Below are 18226 nucleotides of genomic sequence, written 5' to 3'. Positions count from 1 at the left end.
GCGTGAAATGAAGCTGCAGTCTCAGGGACTGCAAAGCCAAGAATACTTTGGCTTTGATTCCTGTGGAGACTCTTGCAAGTTGCTTGTCAGAGAAGCTGGATCTTTAAGCACCTGAAACTTTGGGTCTGACAGAGCAGCTTACAAGACCCTGGCCTCAGGGTAGTTCCTCCCAGCTTTGGCAGTAAGGCTGTACTTTAGACTGGAAGATTAATCTCACTGCTGCACCATCAGCGAGAACAGCTCCCAGGCACTGAATGTGTCCCATAGACCTTGTGCCCTCAGGTTGGTCAGCAGAGTTTCTTGTGCAGCAGTGCCAGGTTACTATGATCCTTTTTGCCATCCCATACGGTGCAAAGGGCCTGTTCTGGTAAGTCAGCATAGCTGTGGCCCTCAGTTTGCCTCCACACTTGTGGCAAATATGCTGTTTTGTGTAATGTTGCCTCTGCTTGAGATGAGAAATCTTTTGCCTTTTGGCAGTAGAAGATGCAGCTGCAGGTCATGTTGCCCATGTCTCTCAGGAAATGCTTAGACATTGCAGTCATGACAGTGTGTCAGAGCTGGAGAGCAGAGACCGAAAGTATTCCTGTCCAGTGAATTAATGAACACTATGGAGAAGGGGGCTAGTGACACATTGGTGACAGTTGCAGATGACACTGTGCTTGGGTGGAGCAGGAAGCCAGAGCATACATGCTGGGGAGCACATTAGTGCTGCCTCCTGCCCAGCATGCAGCAAATCAGAGCTGCCCTCGGAGCACTGCTGAGGGCTATTGTGCAGCCAGGCTTATTTTGGCTGTGAGTTGTTGAGAAATGAGAGGGAGGATGGCGTCTAGGCAAACTGAGCAGAGCTCAGAAGCTGCAGATAGACTTGGAAGGCATAGGGAAAAGTTTATCAAGAAATGGTAGGAGTAAAATTGGGAAAGCTCTGCTCAGCAGCACAGCAGTTGAATCAGCTGCAAGGTGCCAACACCAAGAAGGGGGAGCTGGCAATGGCTGCAAGGGGGAGCAGTGAGGAGCCCCAGGGCTCAGTACTGGGTCCCATCCTGTTCAACTTTTTCATCAATGACTGCATGAAGGGCCAGAGTTGCTCCTCAGCAAATTTGCTGACGATACCAAGCTGGGAGGAATGGCTGATACAGCTGAGGGCTGTGCTACCATTCAGAGAGACCTGGACAGACTGGAGAGCTGGACGGAGAGGAACCTCGTGAGGTTCAACAAGGGCAAGTGCGGAGTCCTGCACCTAGGGAAGAATAACCCCATGCACCAGTACAAGCTGGGGGCTGACCTTCTGGAAAGCAGCTCTGGAAAAAAGACCCTGGGAGTACTGGTGGATGACAAGTTGACCATGAGGCAGCAATTTGCCCTTGTGGCCAGGAAGGCCAATGGTATCCTGGGGTGTGTTAGGAAGAGTGTTGCCAGCAGGTCAAGGGAGGTGATCTTACCCCTCTCCTCAGCCTTGGGGAGGCCTCATCTGGAGCAAGGCAGCCTTTTGACAGAGATCATGGAAAGATGATCAGCCGCAGCCTATATGTCTCACTTAAAGGAGAACAGATTAGGGCCGTGATGGAGCTGGTGGTGAGCGTGTAACTATGTAGCCATGACGAGTTGCTTTGCTTTCAAGTTTGGAGATGTGGTACTATGAAAGATCAAAGGAAGGATGAATCAAATGGTGCCTTGCTGTTGCAGTAACCTGCTCAACAGAATTTGGCTGGGGATTTAGGTGACTTCAAGCTCAGTGAATCAAGACAGTTTCCAAAATCCAAGAGCTGGTTTTGTTGTGGAGGGTCTTCAGAGGGGCCCTTGGCAGAGCAGGCAGCTCTGTGTTGAGGTGCTTGGCAATTTGTGCCCAACACTGGCTGACAGAATGAGGCTTAGAGATTCATGTTTCTATTACAGTTCCCACCAGTGAGGCTAACACTGATATACTCTTTTGGGCATTGCTATGCCCTGGAGAAAGGGAATTGCTATTTTCAGTGATATTCTGGTGTAGCCCTCTGTGTAAGAGGGGTTTTACAGGGAATTTGGATCAATTAGCATGAAAGCCCTGTGTTCTGGCATCTTCTGATTAATAATAATGTGTGCTGGGCTCTTCCACCATGTGCCTTTCCTTTGGAAGATTTAAAAAGCAGCTGAGATACTGCACAGGGGAGCTCCTGCACTCCCCCAAAGGAGGCCAATGTGTCCTTCTGGAGAAGATGGGGAGGAAGAGTTATCACTGAGTGCTGTTGGAGGGGAGGGAAGCCCCAGCAGAGTTCCCTGTAACCTGTATGTTATCATATATTTAAATGTACTTGAACTGCAGCCCATGATGTCATGTGCCCTCTACTGGCTGAGCAATCCTTTTTCTTTAATCATGCAGAAAAGCAGCTGTTTGAAGTCAATACTGAGCTCTACCTTGAAGCCTCTTGAGCTCCACAGGTCCACAGCTGTGCACAGAGGATGGTAAACCAGGGGCTGGGTGTGGGCAGGCAGAGACATGTGCCCTCTGGAGCCCAATGGCACACTGAGAAAAGACAGCTGAGGAATGTTATGGACTTCTCTGGACTTTGTTGTTGTGTGGGTGGAGGTGGGTGTTGTGACATCCAATGAAGTAACAAAGTTGCAGTAACTGGTTCACCAGGCAGGGTATTGTGTTGCTAAATCTTCCTGTGGAAGCCCTGGCCAAGATCAGGCACCATCAGATGGGCACCATGGGTCCATGCAGCAAGCATCATCCATTCCCTGCTCAGAATGGGGTCTCAATATGGTGAGAGGTGGGAGAGAGATGCAGCTAAGGGAAATGAGGGCCAAAACCAGCAACCTGACCTAGTTATGCTCTTCCTTTCTGGCCACAACTTTTTTTCTGCCTCTGAACTGTTGTGAGCAAAACAGTTACATGTACTTTAGTCAGTGTTTAAAAATATAAAGCTGGCCATTCCTTAGAAAAAAGACTGGATAGGTCAGTGAAGGTGTCCAAACTCTCCAGCAGGTGCTTCCTGGGGCTTTATTGTGCACATGCTGCTCTGGTATGAAATAACAGAGTCTTGAAAGGCTCTCTGGCCACTGAAGCTCTTTGGACTGTAGGAACTCTTAAGGTCATTTTTTTACCACTATTGTTAGAAAAAGTTTTCTTTCCAGCTAGAGGCAATATCTATTTTTTTATCATGGAAATGTAAACTCTAAAAATAACCTTTCCACAAGTCCCTGGCTGGGTGATTTTCTACACAAAGCCCTGCTTCTCTTTGCCCAAATGAGGTCACAGTATGGGATGTGCATTTCCTTGTGCATGGGGTGAAGGACTTCACTCTCCATCTGGACCTGATCCCTGGGTCAGACCATGCTCCTCAGCTCTCATTGCTGTTGCTTGTGTGCTCATAGATTTGCTTAGCAGTTATGGTCCCCCTTTGCTGCAGCCACTCTAATGTGGACTTGCTCTCATGTAATGAACTGTTGAAATATGGCTATCTACTTTAGGAAGAGCCATGGTGAGTGGCCTGTGTTAAATAACTGCTGGGTCCATAGATTGGAGGTGACTTAGAGCTGGTTTGGGTTGGCAGGCAGCGTGGCAGGGAGAGAGAAGGGTATGGGACCTGCACATGACTTAGCTTTACCATGTTCATGAGTATTTTGTGCTCCAAGCAGAGCTGTTCCTGTTGCTGCTGGAGGGGAAATGTGTGATTCTCAGGCCTCAGCAGCAAGCAGAAATACATCTTTTCTTGAGTGCAGTAGGCAACAGGAGAGGATGGCTCAGGGTAGTGGGATCACTCTGGACTCTGTGTGAAGGAGAGACTGGTGTTGATGTGTGGGCTTTAGAGATGTTCTGCTGCGTGGAGAACAGGTTGTGGAAGTACCGAAGGGTACCTTAGCCAGCCTGCCCTGCTTGTAGTGCATGTAAAGGCTAGCTGTGCCACCGGGAGCAGCAAGGCCCTGATCCCTGCAGGAGGGGCAACCACGAAAAAGATGGGCAGCCTGGGCCTGTGAGCTGCTGAGCAGCTTCCAACAGAAATCCTGCTCTTGAAGCATTCCCATTCATAAAGGTGATCTCTCAGGTCAGGATATGCAGAGCTCTTCTGTGAGCCATGGTTGCATCTATTAGTAGACTATAAAAGCCAAGGCCTGGAAGCTAGTGGTGTCGCCCAGGGGTCAGTACTGGGTCCAGTCTTATTCAGGTTGTTCATCAGTGATGTGGATGAAGGAACAGAGTGCCTCCTCAGCATGCGATACCCAGGATCTCTCCAGAGCTGTGTCTCTTTAGTGTACCCTGTCCTCCGTGGTCTGGCGGGTAGGCTCTAGGGTTTGTAAAGGTCCAAGCCCCAAAAGTCTCAGCTGAATGGCATCTTTTATCTGGTAGCAAATTACTGATGCAGCACCTGACCTTAATCAAGGTTTTTGCCCCAGCAGTACCCTGCAGGCCTCTGGCTTCTCTTTGGTGGCTTAGCCTGGAAGACCTTTAGTGGTTGGGCTTTGAGCTTGGTAGAGAATTAAAGGAAGGTAATGAAAGAGTTCAGCAAGGCATTGCAGGAATAGATCTGGTTGGGTTCACTTGACATCTTTACTTGATGAGATGGAAAGTTTGATTGATGAGTACCTGTGCAAGTGAGTAGGCCTGCCTTGTCTTCCTAACCCTGCTGCCAGCTTGCCTGTGCCCTTCAGGCAGAAAGCTGGGCACAACTGATAGGATGGGTTGCTGATAGGATGGGCAGGATGATACTTGGCCTTTCATCTCCAGCGATCCTTCAGCCCTGCTGCAACCGTGTTGCTGTGCGTGCCTCTTGTGTGCTCGGCCATGCTTCTGCTTGCCCAGCTCCCCTGTGCTGGTTCCCCTGTGTGCAGCAGGTGGCTGTGCACAGTACTTCATGGTGATGGGAGCAGTGCTGTACCATTTCATTAAATAGTCCTAGACTTTTGAATTACTTATCTCATACACTAATTGCCTCTGGCTTGTTCTGCCCTGTCCTGTGGGTGCAGGGACAGAGTAATGGCAGGTTGTGGTGCAGCTGCATTAAGGGGGTATGTGTAGGTGTGAGTCATTTGGCTACCCACAGAGGAGTGAGGGTGCTCTCATTTGGACGTTGAGGCTTGCAAACGATGATGGTGATTTGGTCTCTGTACTCAGGCCATCTTCTTCTCACCACAGTTCACTTTGATGTTGTTTCTGCAGTACCTCTTATATATAGCAAATCTGTATCCTATTACAGGCTTTGAGACAACTACTGTTCTCCTGGGAGAAGGGAGATGAGTATTGCTTCATTCCTTGGTACTGCTGTCCTGGGAATCTATAATGTCAAGCTGGTTCTTAAGTGCAGCTCTGCTCTCCTGAGCAGTAAGGCCCAGTGAATGTCTTAGCAAGCAGGTGCTGGTATGTCAGGTAGTGTGAGGTTTGAATGGGAAGCTGCCCAGTGCTGAGGCCAGTTCCTTACCTTTGACTTGCCAACAGGATCCCCAAGGAGGGTTACAGCCATGCACCAGCACCCCAAGCACCATGCATGGGCATCATAACCTGATCCCACTGCACCTCTGAGACCTTTCATGCCCATGATTGGGTGCATTGATGGTGACCTTCATCACTTCTTTTTTATTTAAGTCTAATTTGGCCTGAATTACATTCGGTGGTAGTATTCCGGAACCATAGAAAGAAAACTATCAAAAGAGTGCTGTTTCTGTCCTGGAAGAAAACAACGTGTGGCTCAGATGGTTTGGATGGTTCTGAATACGACACAGTTACAACTTTGATTGTAAGAGGCAGTGTTTGGTATCTCCAAGAGTAAGGAGGTCAACTCAGAGCTGGAGGAGAGGCTGAAAAGAGAGGGACAAATGAAAAAACTTTAGACTATGATCAAAATCAAGACTTTAAAGCATGAAAGAAGAAAAGATTTAAATGTCCCAGGCACCAATGTACAAGAGCAATTAATAAACCAGGGAACTGAAGTTGCTCATTTGTGATCATAAATTCAGTCTAGTTCATATTACTCAGACCTGGAAGAAAGATTTGCGTAACTGACATTTGAAAGCTCTCTAGTTAAACCTCTCTGAAAAGGACCAAGTGTGCAATACCGTTSCTTGTTTTCACATCTCTGACATCAAGATTTTGAGACAGCCTGGATTCAATAAGCGTGTACACCCAGAATGGTGTTTGTGACTGCTGCAGACTCTGAACTGCACTTAGGGATGTTCAGAAACGTCCTTGAGATTTATAAAAATGCAAAGTGAATCTTCTCTTAGTGCAAATGTACTGTATTAGAATGGAGGAGCTTCATTTCCAATTTCGTCTTGACAGGTAAAGGGGAATTGACAACGGAATTAAGCGAGAAGCATCAACACAGAAGATCATGACTTGATCGTTCATATTGTGTGTGCACAGAATAAATTTAGCAAACTGTATAGATTCTCACTGCATCTGTTTGCTTTTTTTATCCCTTTTCTGTAACTCCTGCTTTTGGAGTTTTACTTAGCACTAATTTACATTTGTCTCCTTTTCTCTATATGAGTTTGAGAAGGAGGAGAATACATTTCCATCCTCTCACAGCGGAATGGAAACTGGAGCTAAGAGTTGCAGAAAGCTGGAAGACCCAGCAAGCAGCAGACTGAAGGACAGTATGAATTTTCAGAAGGAGCAGAATGTGAATGGAAATCTCTCAGCAGTTATGGTGCATTAATAAATGAAAATGCTAGAATAATGCAGAAAGGACAGGAACATATGGGAAACATTTTTTGGAGTGTTTGGAAAATGTGTGATGTAAATATATCTTATGAATAGTTAAATTCTTTACATTCCAGTATTAATTCAAGTGATTGCTAAACAGCGTCTATCAAAAATAGACAGTGCTAGATCCAATCTATCTGAAGTTATCGATCTGCAAGTTTTTAAAGAGCTAAGTAAGATTGTGTCTATGCCATTTGCATTGATTTCCAATAAGTCCTCGAATACCCGATGAGCTTTAGGAGCTCAGAAATAGCACAGTGCCAATTTAAAGAAAAAAATGAGCGGGGGAGGGGGAGGAAGCTAGGTAATTATTGACTGATTAGCCTGACGTTGCTTCTGGGCAAAATAATGGACTATTTGAAGTAGAGTTAGATTGATAGAGAGTTAAAGGAGGATAATGTAATTAATGCAGTTCAGCAAGACATTATCAGAATTGCTCTGGTCAGGTTCAGTTGGTATCTTTACCTGATGACTGCTGGTAGCAGGGAGTAGGTTTGTCTTGCTCTGTTCCCTTCCTAGCCCTGCTGTCTGTCTTCCCATACCACTTGCTGCACTTTTCAAGAGGAAAGCTGGGCCCGGCACCTTGCTCTTGGGACTGCTCTCAACGTAATGACGCTTGGCTTTTTCAACCTCCAGTGTGCTCAGCCCAGGGAGCCCAGCATACCCGCCTCTCCTTGCTTCATTTACTAGTGCAACCAGTGTGCTGGGAAGACAGCAGTGCTGAAGGCTGTTAACTCACGGTACTGAGATTGAGGGAGAGACATGTAATGAAGAGGACAGGGCACCTGTGCAGCATAGCTTGTGTGTCTTGACAGACTGGCCTCGGATGACGTTTAGTGCCACCATGAGAACAAACATGGTGAGTAATAGAGGCTCAGAGAAGAACCACCAAGAGGATTGAAAGCTTGGAGGAAGATGGAAGGAGATGGTCTGTCCAAGTCTGTTGAAGGGAAGGAGTGATTTGATTATCAGGCAAGATGAGAGTTCATCTGGATTTGTTGTTCAACATGAACAATGTCTTCTGGTGGATTGCCCCCAGAGGCCATGGCAGAGCAGGCAGAGGCAGCAAATTCTGCTTTGAGACCTGTGCTTGTGTAGCGGGTTGGACTGTGGCTCGCATTAATGTCCAGACTGTTTTAATAGTGTTTACATTGCTCCCCTTTACCTCCACCTCTCTGTTCCCAAGTGAAAACTGTTGCTTCTGTCTCAGACTAATCGGAAAGAAAATATTTTATCAGTTTCTCCCCAAAGAAATAAATGGAATGAGGGAATAAACTGTACCTTCTCTAGTCTTCAACTTCCTTTTGTACGGGTTCATCACAAAACCAAAATGTTTTTCTGCAAGAAAGCTTTGACCCCATCATTTATGCTAGCTGGATTATAAGAGGCCAACAAGAGTGGCTGCAGATGAAGAGATTATCTCATAGCATGTTTTGGGGCTAAAGCAGCCCTTGGGAATTTCCATCTTTGGAGATACTCAAAAGCTGTCTGGACAGAATCCTGAGCAACATGTTCTATGTGAACCTGCTTGAGCAGGGGCGTTGGACTAGATGATCTCCAGATCATCCTTCCAACCTCAACTGTTCTGCAGTCAGGACCTGCCATCTGGGTCAGCCCTGGCCCAGGCTCTCCATTATCCCTGAGGTTTGGCCCTCAGCGGCTCTGGCTCTGACTCCAATGCTGAGCAGCAGAACCATTTGGAGGATAACCTAGTGGTCCTCCACTGCTAGTGGTCCTAGTATTTGGCCTGCTCAGTTATAGGTTGTGGAAGGGCTTTAAAGCACTGGGTTGGTGAATGTAAGGTTGCCTCTGGTTGCTCACTCTCTGTGAGCCTCTTTTTTTCAAAGCTCTGATATTCATGCAAAACTACACAGTGCTCTTGTCCTGCCAGTGAACCTGCGTGCATGTTTCTGCGCCTCTCAGAGATGGCAATCCAGTGTCTTCTGCCTAGCTGAATCAATAGGCTGAGAGGAGCAGGTGAAATTTCCGGGATATATAAAACAAGATCCATCAGCAATGATATTATAAAAGACTATTTTATCAGTGCAATCCTACTGATTATCAGCTTTAAATTACCTAAAAAGTTATAATAGAAAAATGTTAAACATCTCACCTGCTTCCTTTGTTAGCGATTAAAAAAAAATCATCAAAAGACTACAAAAGGCAGCAGTGGTTTAATCTGTTGCAGATCACCTCCAAAAACTGTCAAACAGATAAAACATTTAAGATAGCACCTTGAGTTCCAAGGGATCTTTAAAAGCTTTTCAAATGCTTGCATGCATGCCTGCCCATCATCTCTGTTCTGCTGCTATGTAAAATCATTATGACATTTTGCATTGATATCAAATCCCAACAGGGTCTCTCTTTGCTGCCTCTTGAGCAGAATTTGTCCTTCCTGTCATGCTGGAAGTTAAAGCTTAGGGGCTGCTTGCCCTTAATGGTGGGAATAGACATCTCCTGTGCTTTAGTGCTCACCTGGAATGTTGGTGTGGCCCTTTGAAGACAGGTGGAAGGCAAACAGAGCTTAGTTCAAGGAAGTCCTGAAGTATGTTTTAAAATGCAGGGCATTTGCTCTTATACTAACATGAGTGAATTCTCGCTTGACACATCTTCCCATTTATGTACTTGCACTGCTGAGCAAGCCCAGCTGGCTGCCTGCACGTTGAGTGTCATGGAAATGCTGCCCAGCTTGGCATGAATGGGAGCTCTCCAGTCCAAGTGAATCCAGTCCAAGTATTGCGTATCCTGGGAAGCATCCTCTACTTGTGCCTTCCACTCCTGCTGTCTTGAACGCCATTSTTTGAGACTTCACAGGTTCTCCTTGTCCACAACTCTGAGTCTCCAGCAGCATGGGCYGAGAGGTCAGCTTTGCAATGCTACTCCTCTCTCCGTGTGCCCTTGTCATGGCCGTGGGAAGTCCATCGTTGGTTTTACCGAGTGGAAATGGGGGAGATGAGTGCTCAAAGGCCTGTGATGGCTGTTGCAGGGAGTGGGGCAGAGAAAGCAGAGGCCAAGTTTTTCTGAACCGCTCAAGAGCTTTTAGAAAAAGTGACCACTTTGTGTGCTTTGGTAATCTCAACCAAATGTGACTTTTGCATGAACTGTTTATCTGAGAACACTAAGCAGAGGTATCCTTTGGCCGGTATTTGCCCTTTTACTGTGCAGTAACATTGACGTTTTCTCCCTGCTCTGTAGTTTGCATGGTGCGTGGTTATGAAACTCTCCTGAATGCTGTCCTTGGGAAGTGCAGGTAGGAAAAGCAGAAAGGCTCATGCACCTCTGGGTTTCTCTGTGCCAGTGAGTGGTACTGTCACCTTGCCTCTTGCAAACAGAGCAGAGGAAACGTCTTGAGAATCCCAAGTAATAGTATGCATTTCCCAGTAAGACTAGGGCAAACAGAAGAGGAGATTTTACTTCTTCCACATGACTGAAGGGAAAGCTTGTCACTGAAATAGCCTTTCTAACCAGTCTGCCTGGTGACTTTTAAGTTTTCATTTTTATTACTGTTAAGTAATAAAACACTACAAAAATTTCAACTAAACTCTGCAGATCTCCAGGAAAGATTGTTTGTTTGTTTTGCTTCTGGCTTTTATAGACACTGGACAGCCCACGTAGGGCAGTTGTAGACAACTGCTAGGTCCTACACTTGCATCTTTGCATTCACTTTTAAAAAATGTGTTGTGTTTTGTTAAATGCCAAGTTAAATAGGCACATAGCCTGCAAGAAGTACAAAAAAAGTCTTAAGAAAGGTTTGTTTTCAACAGTTTTGTTTTTTAAAAATGTCTTTGGAGGAACTGCGGTCAGGAACTTCTTTAATTTTTTAATAGAAGTTTTCTTTCTATGTGAGAAAGTTTAAACTAGCTCAGACCACATCAGGGATCTAAGCTACCTTCATTGTCATGTTCAAATGCATCATAGACTCCCAAAGCAGAGAAGAATGAGTCTCAATTCCCCATGGTTAACCTCTGAGCTGTGAAAATCTGCTGTCTGCCTCTGTGCTGCAGGGCAGCCCAATACCTGAGTTGTGCAGTTGCAGCTGTCCAGTTTGCTGCTTGATGGTTTGTTGTTTTTTCTCCCTCTTTATTAATGATACTGAACTTCAGTTTTGAATGTCTAAGCTGTAGGCAGGAATTCTCCCTGCCAAAAGAATAAGCATATACTCAGGAATGAGCATCCTACCTGGGAGTGCTGGGTGATGGATTTGTTTGGTACCCCCCAAGCAACTGAGGCTTTAGTGAAAGTGAATCATGTTACCAGCCTGGACTGCGGTGGCAGGAAGTGTTGACATTGTCCTTTACTGTTGCTTTTGTTGCTGGGGGGGAGGAAGGCTCTACCATAGCAGCAGTGATGTTGTAGTTGTTCAGCTTCCTGTTGCTGAATGTTAGTCCCAATGAACAGTTAAATAGATTTGAGTGAGTCACTTCAACAGACACTGTCAATGTTAAAATAATTGTCTGGAAAGCATGTGCCTGCCGGATCGCCAAGTAATCCGCGTAAGTTCTGGGACTCAAAAACTAGCCAGAAGTGTTTCCTCTCTGTTGCTCAGTTGAAAATATTTTGAGAAAAGGCAGCTTCAGAGAAGTACGTAAGTCCAGTCCCATGTCCTTTCGCCCACCTGCGTATCCCTGTTAGCTTTCTGAGCTGCTCTTATGGCTCTGGATGCACACACGAGCTCACCACTTTACTGTGTGTGCTTAATTCAGCCTGTTCATAGAGGTCCTGTGCTCTAGCCCTGACCACATTGATGCCTTGGCTGGACTCGCTCCAGTGTGCTAATGCCTGCCTTTTCGGGAGGGAGTCGCAAACAAGACACAGCACCTTAGATGGGGTCTCACAAGTCCCCATCTTGCCACGGGGAAATGAATAATCCCTTTCCTCGCTCTGCTGGCTGTACTCTTGCTAAGATGGCTCAGGATGTGGTTTACCTGCTTTGCAGGCTCACTCCTGGGCCACTTGTCCACCAGGGCTTCTGAGTCTTTTTCTGCAAAGCTGCTTTTTAACCAGCTGGCCCCCAGCCTGCCCTGGAGTATAGCATTATTTGGCCCAAGCTAGTCTGTTTATTAAATACAAGTTCTTTTGAAAATAGGAACAAATCAAATAATTACTTAAATGAGAAATCAAACTGAAAATGTCCTCTTCCTTTTCCTGAGTATATGCTTATTCTTTTGGCAAATCATTCTGCCTCTGTCCAGTGGGGCTGTTGTGCTGGCATGCCCAGAAATAATTGAAGCCTGGATCCAAGGTATTTGCAGAAGTATTCATTTTCTCACTTTCCTGAATACTATTGAAGGTCTGAGTTTCATCAGAAATCTGTACAACCATCAATAGGATATGACCTTCCCCCAGCACTTTCCCGTCATCATGATTTTTTAATTATGTCTAGTGACTGCCAGCTGAGAGCGTGTAGCATCAGAGCTACCACAGCCATTGAAATGACTCTGTTAATGTGTCCAGAGTCTATTAAAAAAAAGTTCTATTTAATAAGTCTTGATCTCATCAAAATTGAAGGGAAGCACTAGGGTGTCTGGATTTCTGAGAAATCATATTTGAATGGGAAGTCTTTTGTACTTTCTTTAGTATCTGGATTTTGAGACATTGCAATGCTCTGGTTGTGCTGCTATGTACTTGCATCGGCCAGTCTCATGGAACAGGACAGGGCTACGTTCCTGACAAGTCAGCTTGACTGTCAGCACACCTGTGGATGAACACAGCAAGGCACCTGCCCTCTTTCCCTGTACCCCACTGTCCTTCCTTTGCAGAGGTGGTTTGTTGTTTGAATGCAGATGTTTCCTATCACACGTCCTTTCTGCAGATGCTCAGAGTGAAGGGCTGTGCTGGTAGGGCACAGGCTGGTGACCTGTCTGCTAATTAGAGAACATGTATGACCTGCTCCATATGTGCTGCTGCTCTGGCAGGGCTCCAGCAGTGTCTGAAACAGAATGGTGAAGGTCGCTGCTGGGTATCTCCGCCTCTTTAAAGTGTACTCTTTGATTTCTGGGAAGGTRGTATGGCTGAGATTGAGGAGCTTCGTTCTGATCTATGTTTGGACAAGCGCTGGCTTTTGGCTTGGGGATGCTGCTGCAATGCAGAGAACATTCCTACAAGATATAACTATCTAGAGGCATTATAATGATTCAGCTGTCATTAGTTTTCAATTCAAAACCTTATAGCCTGATGGCTTTTGCACATGGGAGAGAGGATAGATAGCCCTATGCCAAATCCCATTGATGAGTCAGGACTCTGAACTTCCACAGCAGATTTATTTCTCTTGAGTATGTCACCTGCTTTACTTCTCTGTATAATGAAATCAGTATTCCTGACAGCCTGGGAGACTAACTTTTTATAAAAACCTTTTTAGGCCTGGGGAGRAGGCCCTAGAAGGATGCCAAGATGGGGTCTCAGTGCTCAGCAGGGCTTGTTCTCCTAGCAGGAGTGTGGTGCTGTTTGCAGTGTGCTCTGGAAGGGTAGCACAGGAGTAGGAGCTTTGGATCTGAATGGGCACAGAGAGGAGGGATTAGCCTTGCACTTGATTTATTTGCAACTCCTGTTCCCCTGAGCAGTGAAATACGAGAACTGTTTTGCATGGTCCTGCTGCCGATGGGCTTCCCAGAGCCATTTCTGAAATGTGGGCAGTGGAACTGGTATGTTTTCTGGCACTGCTGCTTCAGCCTATAGATTTCTGCCAAAAGCAGGGAAATCAGGCTGAGGAGTGACCGAGTACAAACTGGCAATTAGTCAAGCAGTGTCACCAGTAGCTGCTGGCTGAAGCAGAAAAGGAGAGCCGGGGCATGAGTAAGTTATGTCCTTATTGCAGAGCAAACAGAAAATTAAGAGGAGCACAAGGCTTTCACCGAGGAAGACGGATGCTTTTATTACAGCATGAACAGGGCTAGCCAGCACAGCAGGGCCTAGGGGAGTTTAGCCCATGCTTCAACTCTTGCTGGCGGGTGTGCAGAAGGGTTTTAGCGTCCAGCAGTGGTTTTCACTTAGTTCAAGGAACCAAAACTATCGATTGTATATCTCATCTCTTCAACTTTTTGCAGAACCATGGGATAAGTAGGAGTTGAATCCTGTGTGCAGACAAATGGTTTCTGCAGTAAGGCTCACCTAGTCCCAGCATACCTGACTTGGCCTTCGGTATCAGCTTGTCAAAGGCRAAGCTCATTTCTAGACTCATTTGGTCACTTGCAGCCTGTGACATGTCTGTCCGCTGCAGCAAACAAACTGCTGTCTCTGTCCTGACCTCCTCCTTTGAGGAAAAAGTGCAGAGCCACAAAGGATGAGTACTCTGTGGCAGGGAGTACTTACAGCCCCCATGCATGTTGAGTGTACTGACATTCCCTGGCAGGGACCAGTGGGGACTGTGCTCAGCATCAGACCCTGGTGCCCCCATGTGAGGTGTTGGGGTCACACGCCCTGGGTGGAGGGAGGTGAATTGCTACTGGGCTGTTGACAAGCAGAGCCTACCAGTGTCCTGCTGGAAGAGCAGGCGCTTGTGGTGTGCAAGGGACTTGTGAGGAGAATCCATTTGGACACATGAGCTGGAAGCGCTCTGCTGGTTCTCCCAGCTCAGAGATGGACTCACTCCCAGTTCTGAATTCCACATGCTGTGAGGCTGAGGAGTAGATTTTAGCAGTGTTTACAATGCACCCATGTTTGCTCTCTTCTGTCTCCTCAGAAACGAAGGAGGAACTGGAAGAGTTAATGTCCGACATAAAAAAGACAGCGAACAAAGTGCGCTCCAAGCTAAAGAGTGAGTATTTGCCTGTGACACTGCTGTTGGACATAGGGGAAGAGGCTCTACCAGCAGCAGTCCTATCCTGAAGCTCCCAGATGTGTCTGTGTTCCTGCCTGACTGTGAAGCTCAGCGCAAGATGACGGGTACCACCACATGTGGGTGCTCATCTGTCCTGGGGCTCTGGGTGCGTGGGAGGCAGGGTGGATCGCTCCTCCTGCAGTGCTGATCTGGATCTGTGTTGCTTGTTCTTCTCTCAGATGGTTTAGCTCTAATCTTGTTTAGCACTTTTGTGGAGTAAAATCTGCATGTCCCTTTGTGTCTTTCCAAAACAATGAAATGAGAGAGAAGAGCCTAGGCAAAGAGTCACCAGAGCACTTCACACTCCTGCACACTAGCACTTAATTTCACTGGCCAGGATCAGGTCTCAGCTTTTCAGTGTTAGTTGTGATGTAAAATTCCCTCTTGCCAAAAAGTTGTCCTCTACAGTCTCAGCTCTCTTAAAAACACTCAGATTTATCTTGACAGCAAAGATAATACAGAACTCTAGTGGACACATGCTGCTCCAGGCATCGGCTCTGCACACTGCTATTCTACCCCTGTGCCCCCATCTCACTTGGAACCACTGAGTTTGTCCTCATTTGTCTCTAGCTTCCTCAGAACTCTTTTGTTGTTGTTGTTGGAGAGTGAATATTTTCAGAGTGCATGCTGTATGGAGAATAGCCATGAGAGGGATTTCGGGGACACACAGTAACCTGAAATGGCTGCAGTTTGGCTCAGTGTGCCGTGGAGCTGTAATCTCAGGCCAATGCCAGTAGCAGCTAGTGTTTAACTTGGGTCAAGACAATTTGGGGATCTTTTGCTCTGAATTGGAAAGGGCATGCTACAATTACAGCCCTGCCACAATTTGAGCCTGTTCATATGCTCTCTGGCAAATTGGATCCATATTGAAAGGGATCACAGAACTGAAGGAAGGGACAGCCAGAGGCTGCTTTTGGCTTTGCTTTGCTGGGATTGCCTGGGGATGGGCTTCATTTTTCCTCCTGTGTCATTCTTCAGTAACTTTTTTTTCCGCTTTGTAAAATTCTCCCCATTGTGCCCCTTTCCCAAGTTGAAGGTAAAGGAATAGGGCCATCAGCACGAGGTGAGCTGTGAACAGGCAGTTGCTGCTGCCAAAGGCATGAGCCAGTTAGTTGCAAAGTTGGCTAGTTGTGCAGCAGGCCTGGCTCAGGRCCCGGAGGCTGGGGGAGGCTCTCCCAGTGAGCCCTGGCCCTGAACAAACTTGCAGTATGGCCAGAGGAGCTAGATTGAGTGGGCTAAACGTTTGAAAAGGTGCCAATTTGGGACAAACTGTCTGCAAGCCTCAAAGAAAAGCTGGATATTCTCTGGTGAGCAGAATGAAGCCATGTCTTGTGGGTGTCCCAGCCCACTCTCCAGCAGGCAGAGTGCCAAGGGGCCCTTGTCTGAAGAATGACCACCCTCCTACTTCAACGTGGCTCCTCTGCAGCCCTATGCACTTATGCTGGCTGTTTCTGCAGTGTGCTGGAGCTCAGGCTGCTCTTCTGTGGGTACAGGGCCTGGCTTCAGCACCTGAATGGACCTCTTATTGCTCCACGTTTGACATTTCTCGTCTTCTCTGGCTTTTCTGTTTGCAGTACAGCCTGCCTCGATCTGGTGTCGGCAAGACAGCCGCTCCAGCCTGGGCAGCAGTGTCTTCTGCCCCTCTCATCTACGCTGACATGGAGGCTTGGTGTAGAGTATTCGAGGCTCTGGGGTTGGTAGAGCAGGAGAAAGGAGCCAGGGACTCAGGGAAGATTATTGTATCTCGTCATCAAGCTCTGTTTTGTTGGTGTGTATCTGCTGTAGGAGACTCAAGGACAGAGCTCAGAAAGCATGACCAACAGTTTCCGTTATCAGAAGAATCAATCTTTGTGACAGCTGGGGAGCGAGAGCAATGCAACTATTGACCCAAGGATGGTTGAGGTGTGCTGGAGCACTCAGAGGAGGCCGTGCTGGTGAGGGAGTCAGGGAGCATTTGAGTTGGAGATCAGACTTCCAGGAGTATGGGGACATGTTCAGTTGAGGTTGCAGTGTCTCCAGGCAGAAGCTAGGCCACCCTCTGTCCAGAATGCATCAGTCTTGGATTTGCTGACAGTGAGTCTTGACTCTTAGTGCAGGATTTTTTTTTACTATGGTTCAGCTTATTGCAGGAGCATGGTTCGTCCTGAGCAGAGAAGAAGCTGCCACAACCTTTGCTGCAGCATCTCTACTGACACTGCCTGCTGCATGTGCAGTACTGAGGTGAAAGCTTGGACCACTGCTGGATTCATTCTGCACCCCAGCCACACACATCAGGCAGGCTCTCTGTTTACCTGACATATTCTCAGAAAAATTCAGGAAGCAGACCTAGGTGCACAGCCTGCTGATTCCATAGACTGGGGACCAGAGTCCTTCTGGAGAGGGAGACTGGCCATACTGGAATCCCTGGTGTCAACATGGAGACAGGGTTTTAGCCTGCCCTACTGTAAGAATGCTTGCAAGCTAGGATCCAGAGCACCTTGGGAACTCACCCTGCACAAAGCAACTGAACAATGTTCCTCTCTATAGGGGACTCCAAAGAGCTGCCTTCCTGTTGTCCTCTCCAAGCGGAGCCCATAGCACCAACTTCCTCATCTCTTGTGATGACTTCAGACTTCACAGCAGTCACTGAAAGTACAGCTGAGCATTGCTGGTTCCTCCCCACAAGTTACTGTTTTCCATGCTTTTGTGCCAAACAAAATCCTTTTTCCTAGCTGTTTTCTGTGTTTTTTAAGGCACTCTGAATGCTTTAGGCACTCAAGACAGACTGAGCCCTGTTTCCGTGTCCCGGAAAAGACTCACAAGTTTTGTATTTACCTGGAGCAGCAGAATATTTGTACTCGTACTTTGTCCCAAGTTTCCTCATGGCCAGCATGATCAATGAAAGAAAACAGTCAGGAATGATCAAAAACACCATCTGCTGACAATGAAATGACTTCTCTAGGAGAGGAATTGCTCATGCAGTGGCTAATTCTAATTACCAGGTTCTTGGGAAAATGTGATTTTATTAATTATCATAAATGTACAATGTTTGCCAATACTGTTCCTTAGGAACAGGGAACAATTTATGGTAAGTGTTGAGGAAGACCAATTGCTGATGAAATATGCCATGCAGACAGCAGCCAGTGCACTCTCCCAATCTGGGGGATCCATGTGAGAAGTACCATAGCCGTCTGTCTGTGTGGGATGAGACCTTTTAGATAATTCCTAGACACAGACTGTTTCCTTCTAGGAGAAAATGAGAAGTAATGTAAAATTTGTTCTCTGGTACTTCTCTGGTTGTATTCTGCTTTGCTAGAACGTATTATCTGTTTGGACACCATCAGGAAGCATTGTGATGTATTCTCCAGGCCCATACAATCTATCTTAAGTTTCCCTACTGCTGATGTCTTCAAGAAGGTACTCTCTTATTAACCACTCTACAGGAAAAATACAGGTGCCCCCTTGGCTGTAGTGTACTCCAATCTCTGCTCTCATGCTTTGGATTATGGTGTGGAGATGGTTGGCAGCTCCAGGATGGAAGGAAACCCTTGCTTCCTTCTGTAACTTGAGGTAGAAACCTGTACCTAGTGCTAGGTGTGTGGGTCAAGCGTGGGTCAAGCTCTGGTGCAAAAGTTGCCTTGAGACAGCCAGGCTCAGAGAACTGCAGAGACAGCTGCATCAGAAATCAGGCTTTTTAGCCTAATTCAGGGAATGCCTCCAGCTCAGGTCAGCTTACGTGTAGACTTGCATCT

General features: G+C 46.8%; 1 protein-coding gene across 1 annotated transcript in view; it reads left to right on the top strand.

Moving 5' to 3' along the window:
* The window catches only part of STX1A (syntaxin 1A), a 101818-nt gene that overhangs the window by 45452 nt on the left and 38140 nt on the right, over positions 1 to 18226 (top strand). The window contains exon 5 of the mRNA XM_085308411.1: positions 14358 to 14432. Within this exon, the coding sequence (XP_085164537.1) occupies positions 14358 to 14432 (75 nt within the window). The remainder of the gene's footprint in view (positions 1 to 14357; positions 14433 to 18226) is intronic.

Source organism: Rhea americana, unplaced genomic scaffold (genome assembly GCF_003343005.1).
Source record: "Rhea americana isolate MKP2758 unplaced genomic scaffold, rheAme1 scaffold_274, whole genome shotgun sequence".
Lineage (NCBI taxonomy): Eukaryota > Metazoa > Chordata > Aves > Rheiformes > Rheidae > Rhea > Rhea americana.
Note: the sequence above shows the minus strand (reverse complement) of the source record. Positions and strands in the feature narration are given on the sequence as shown.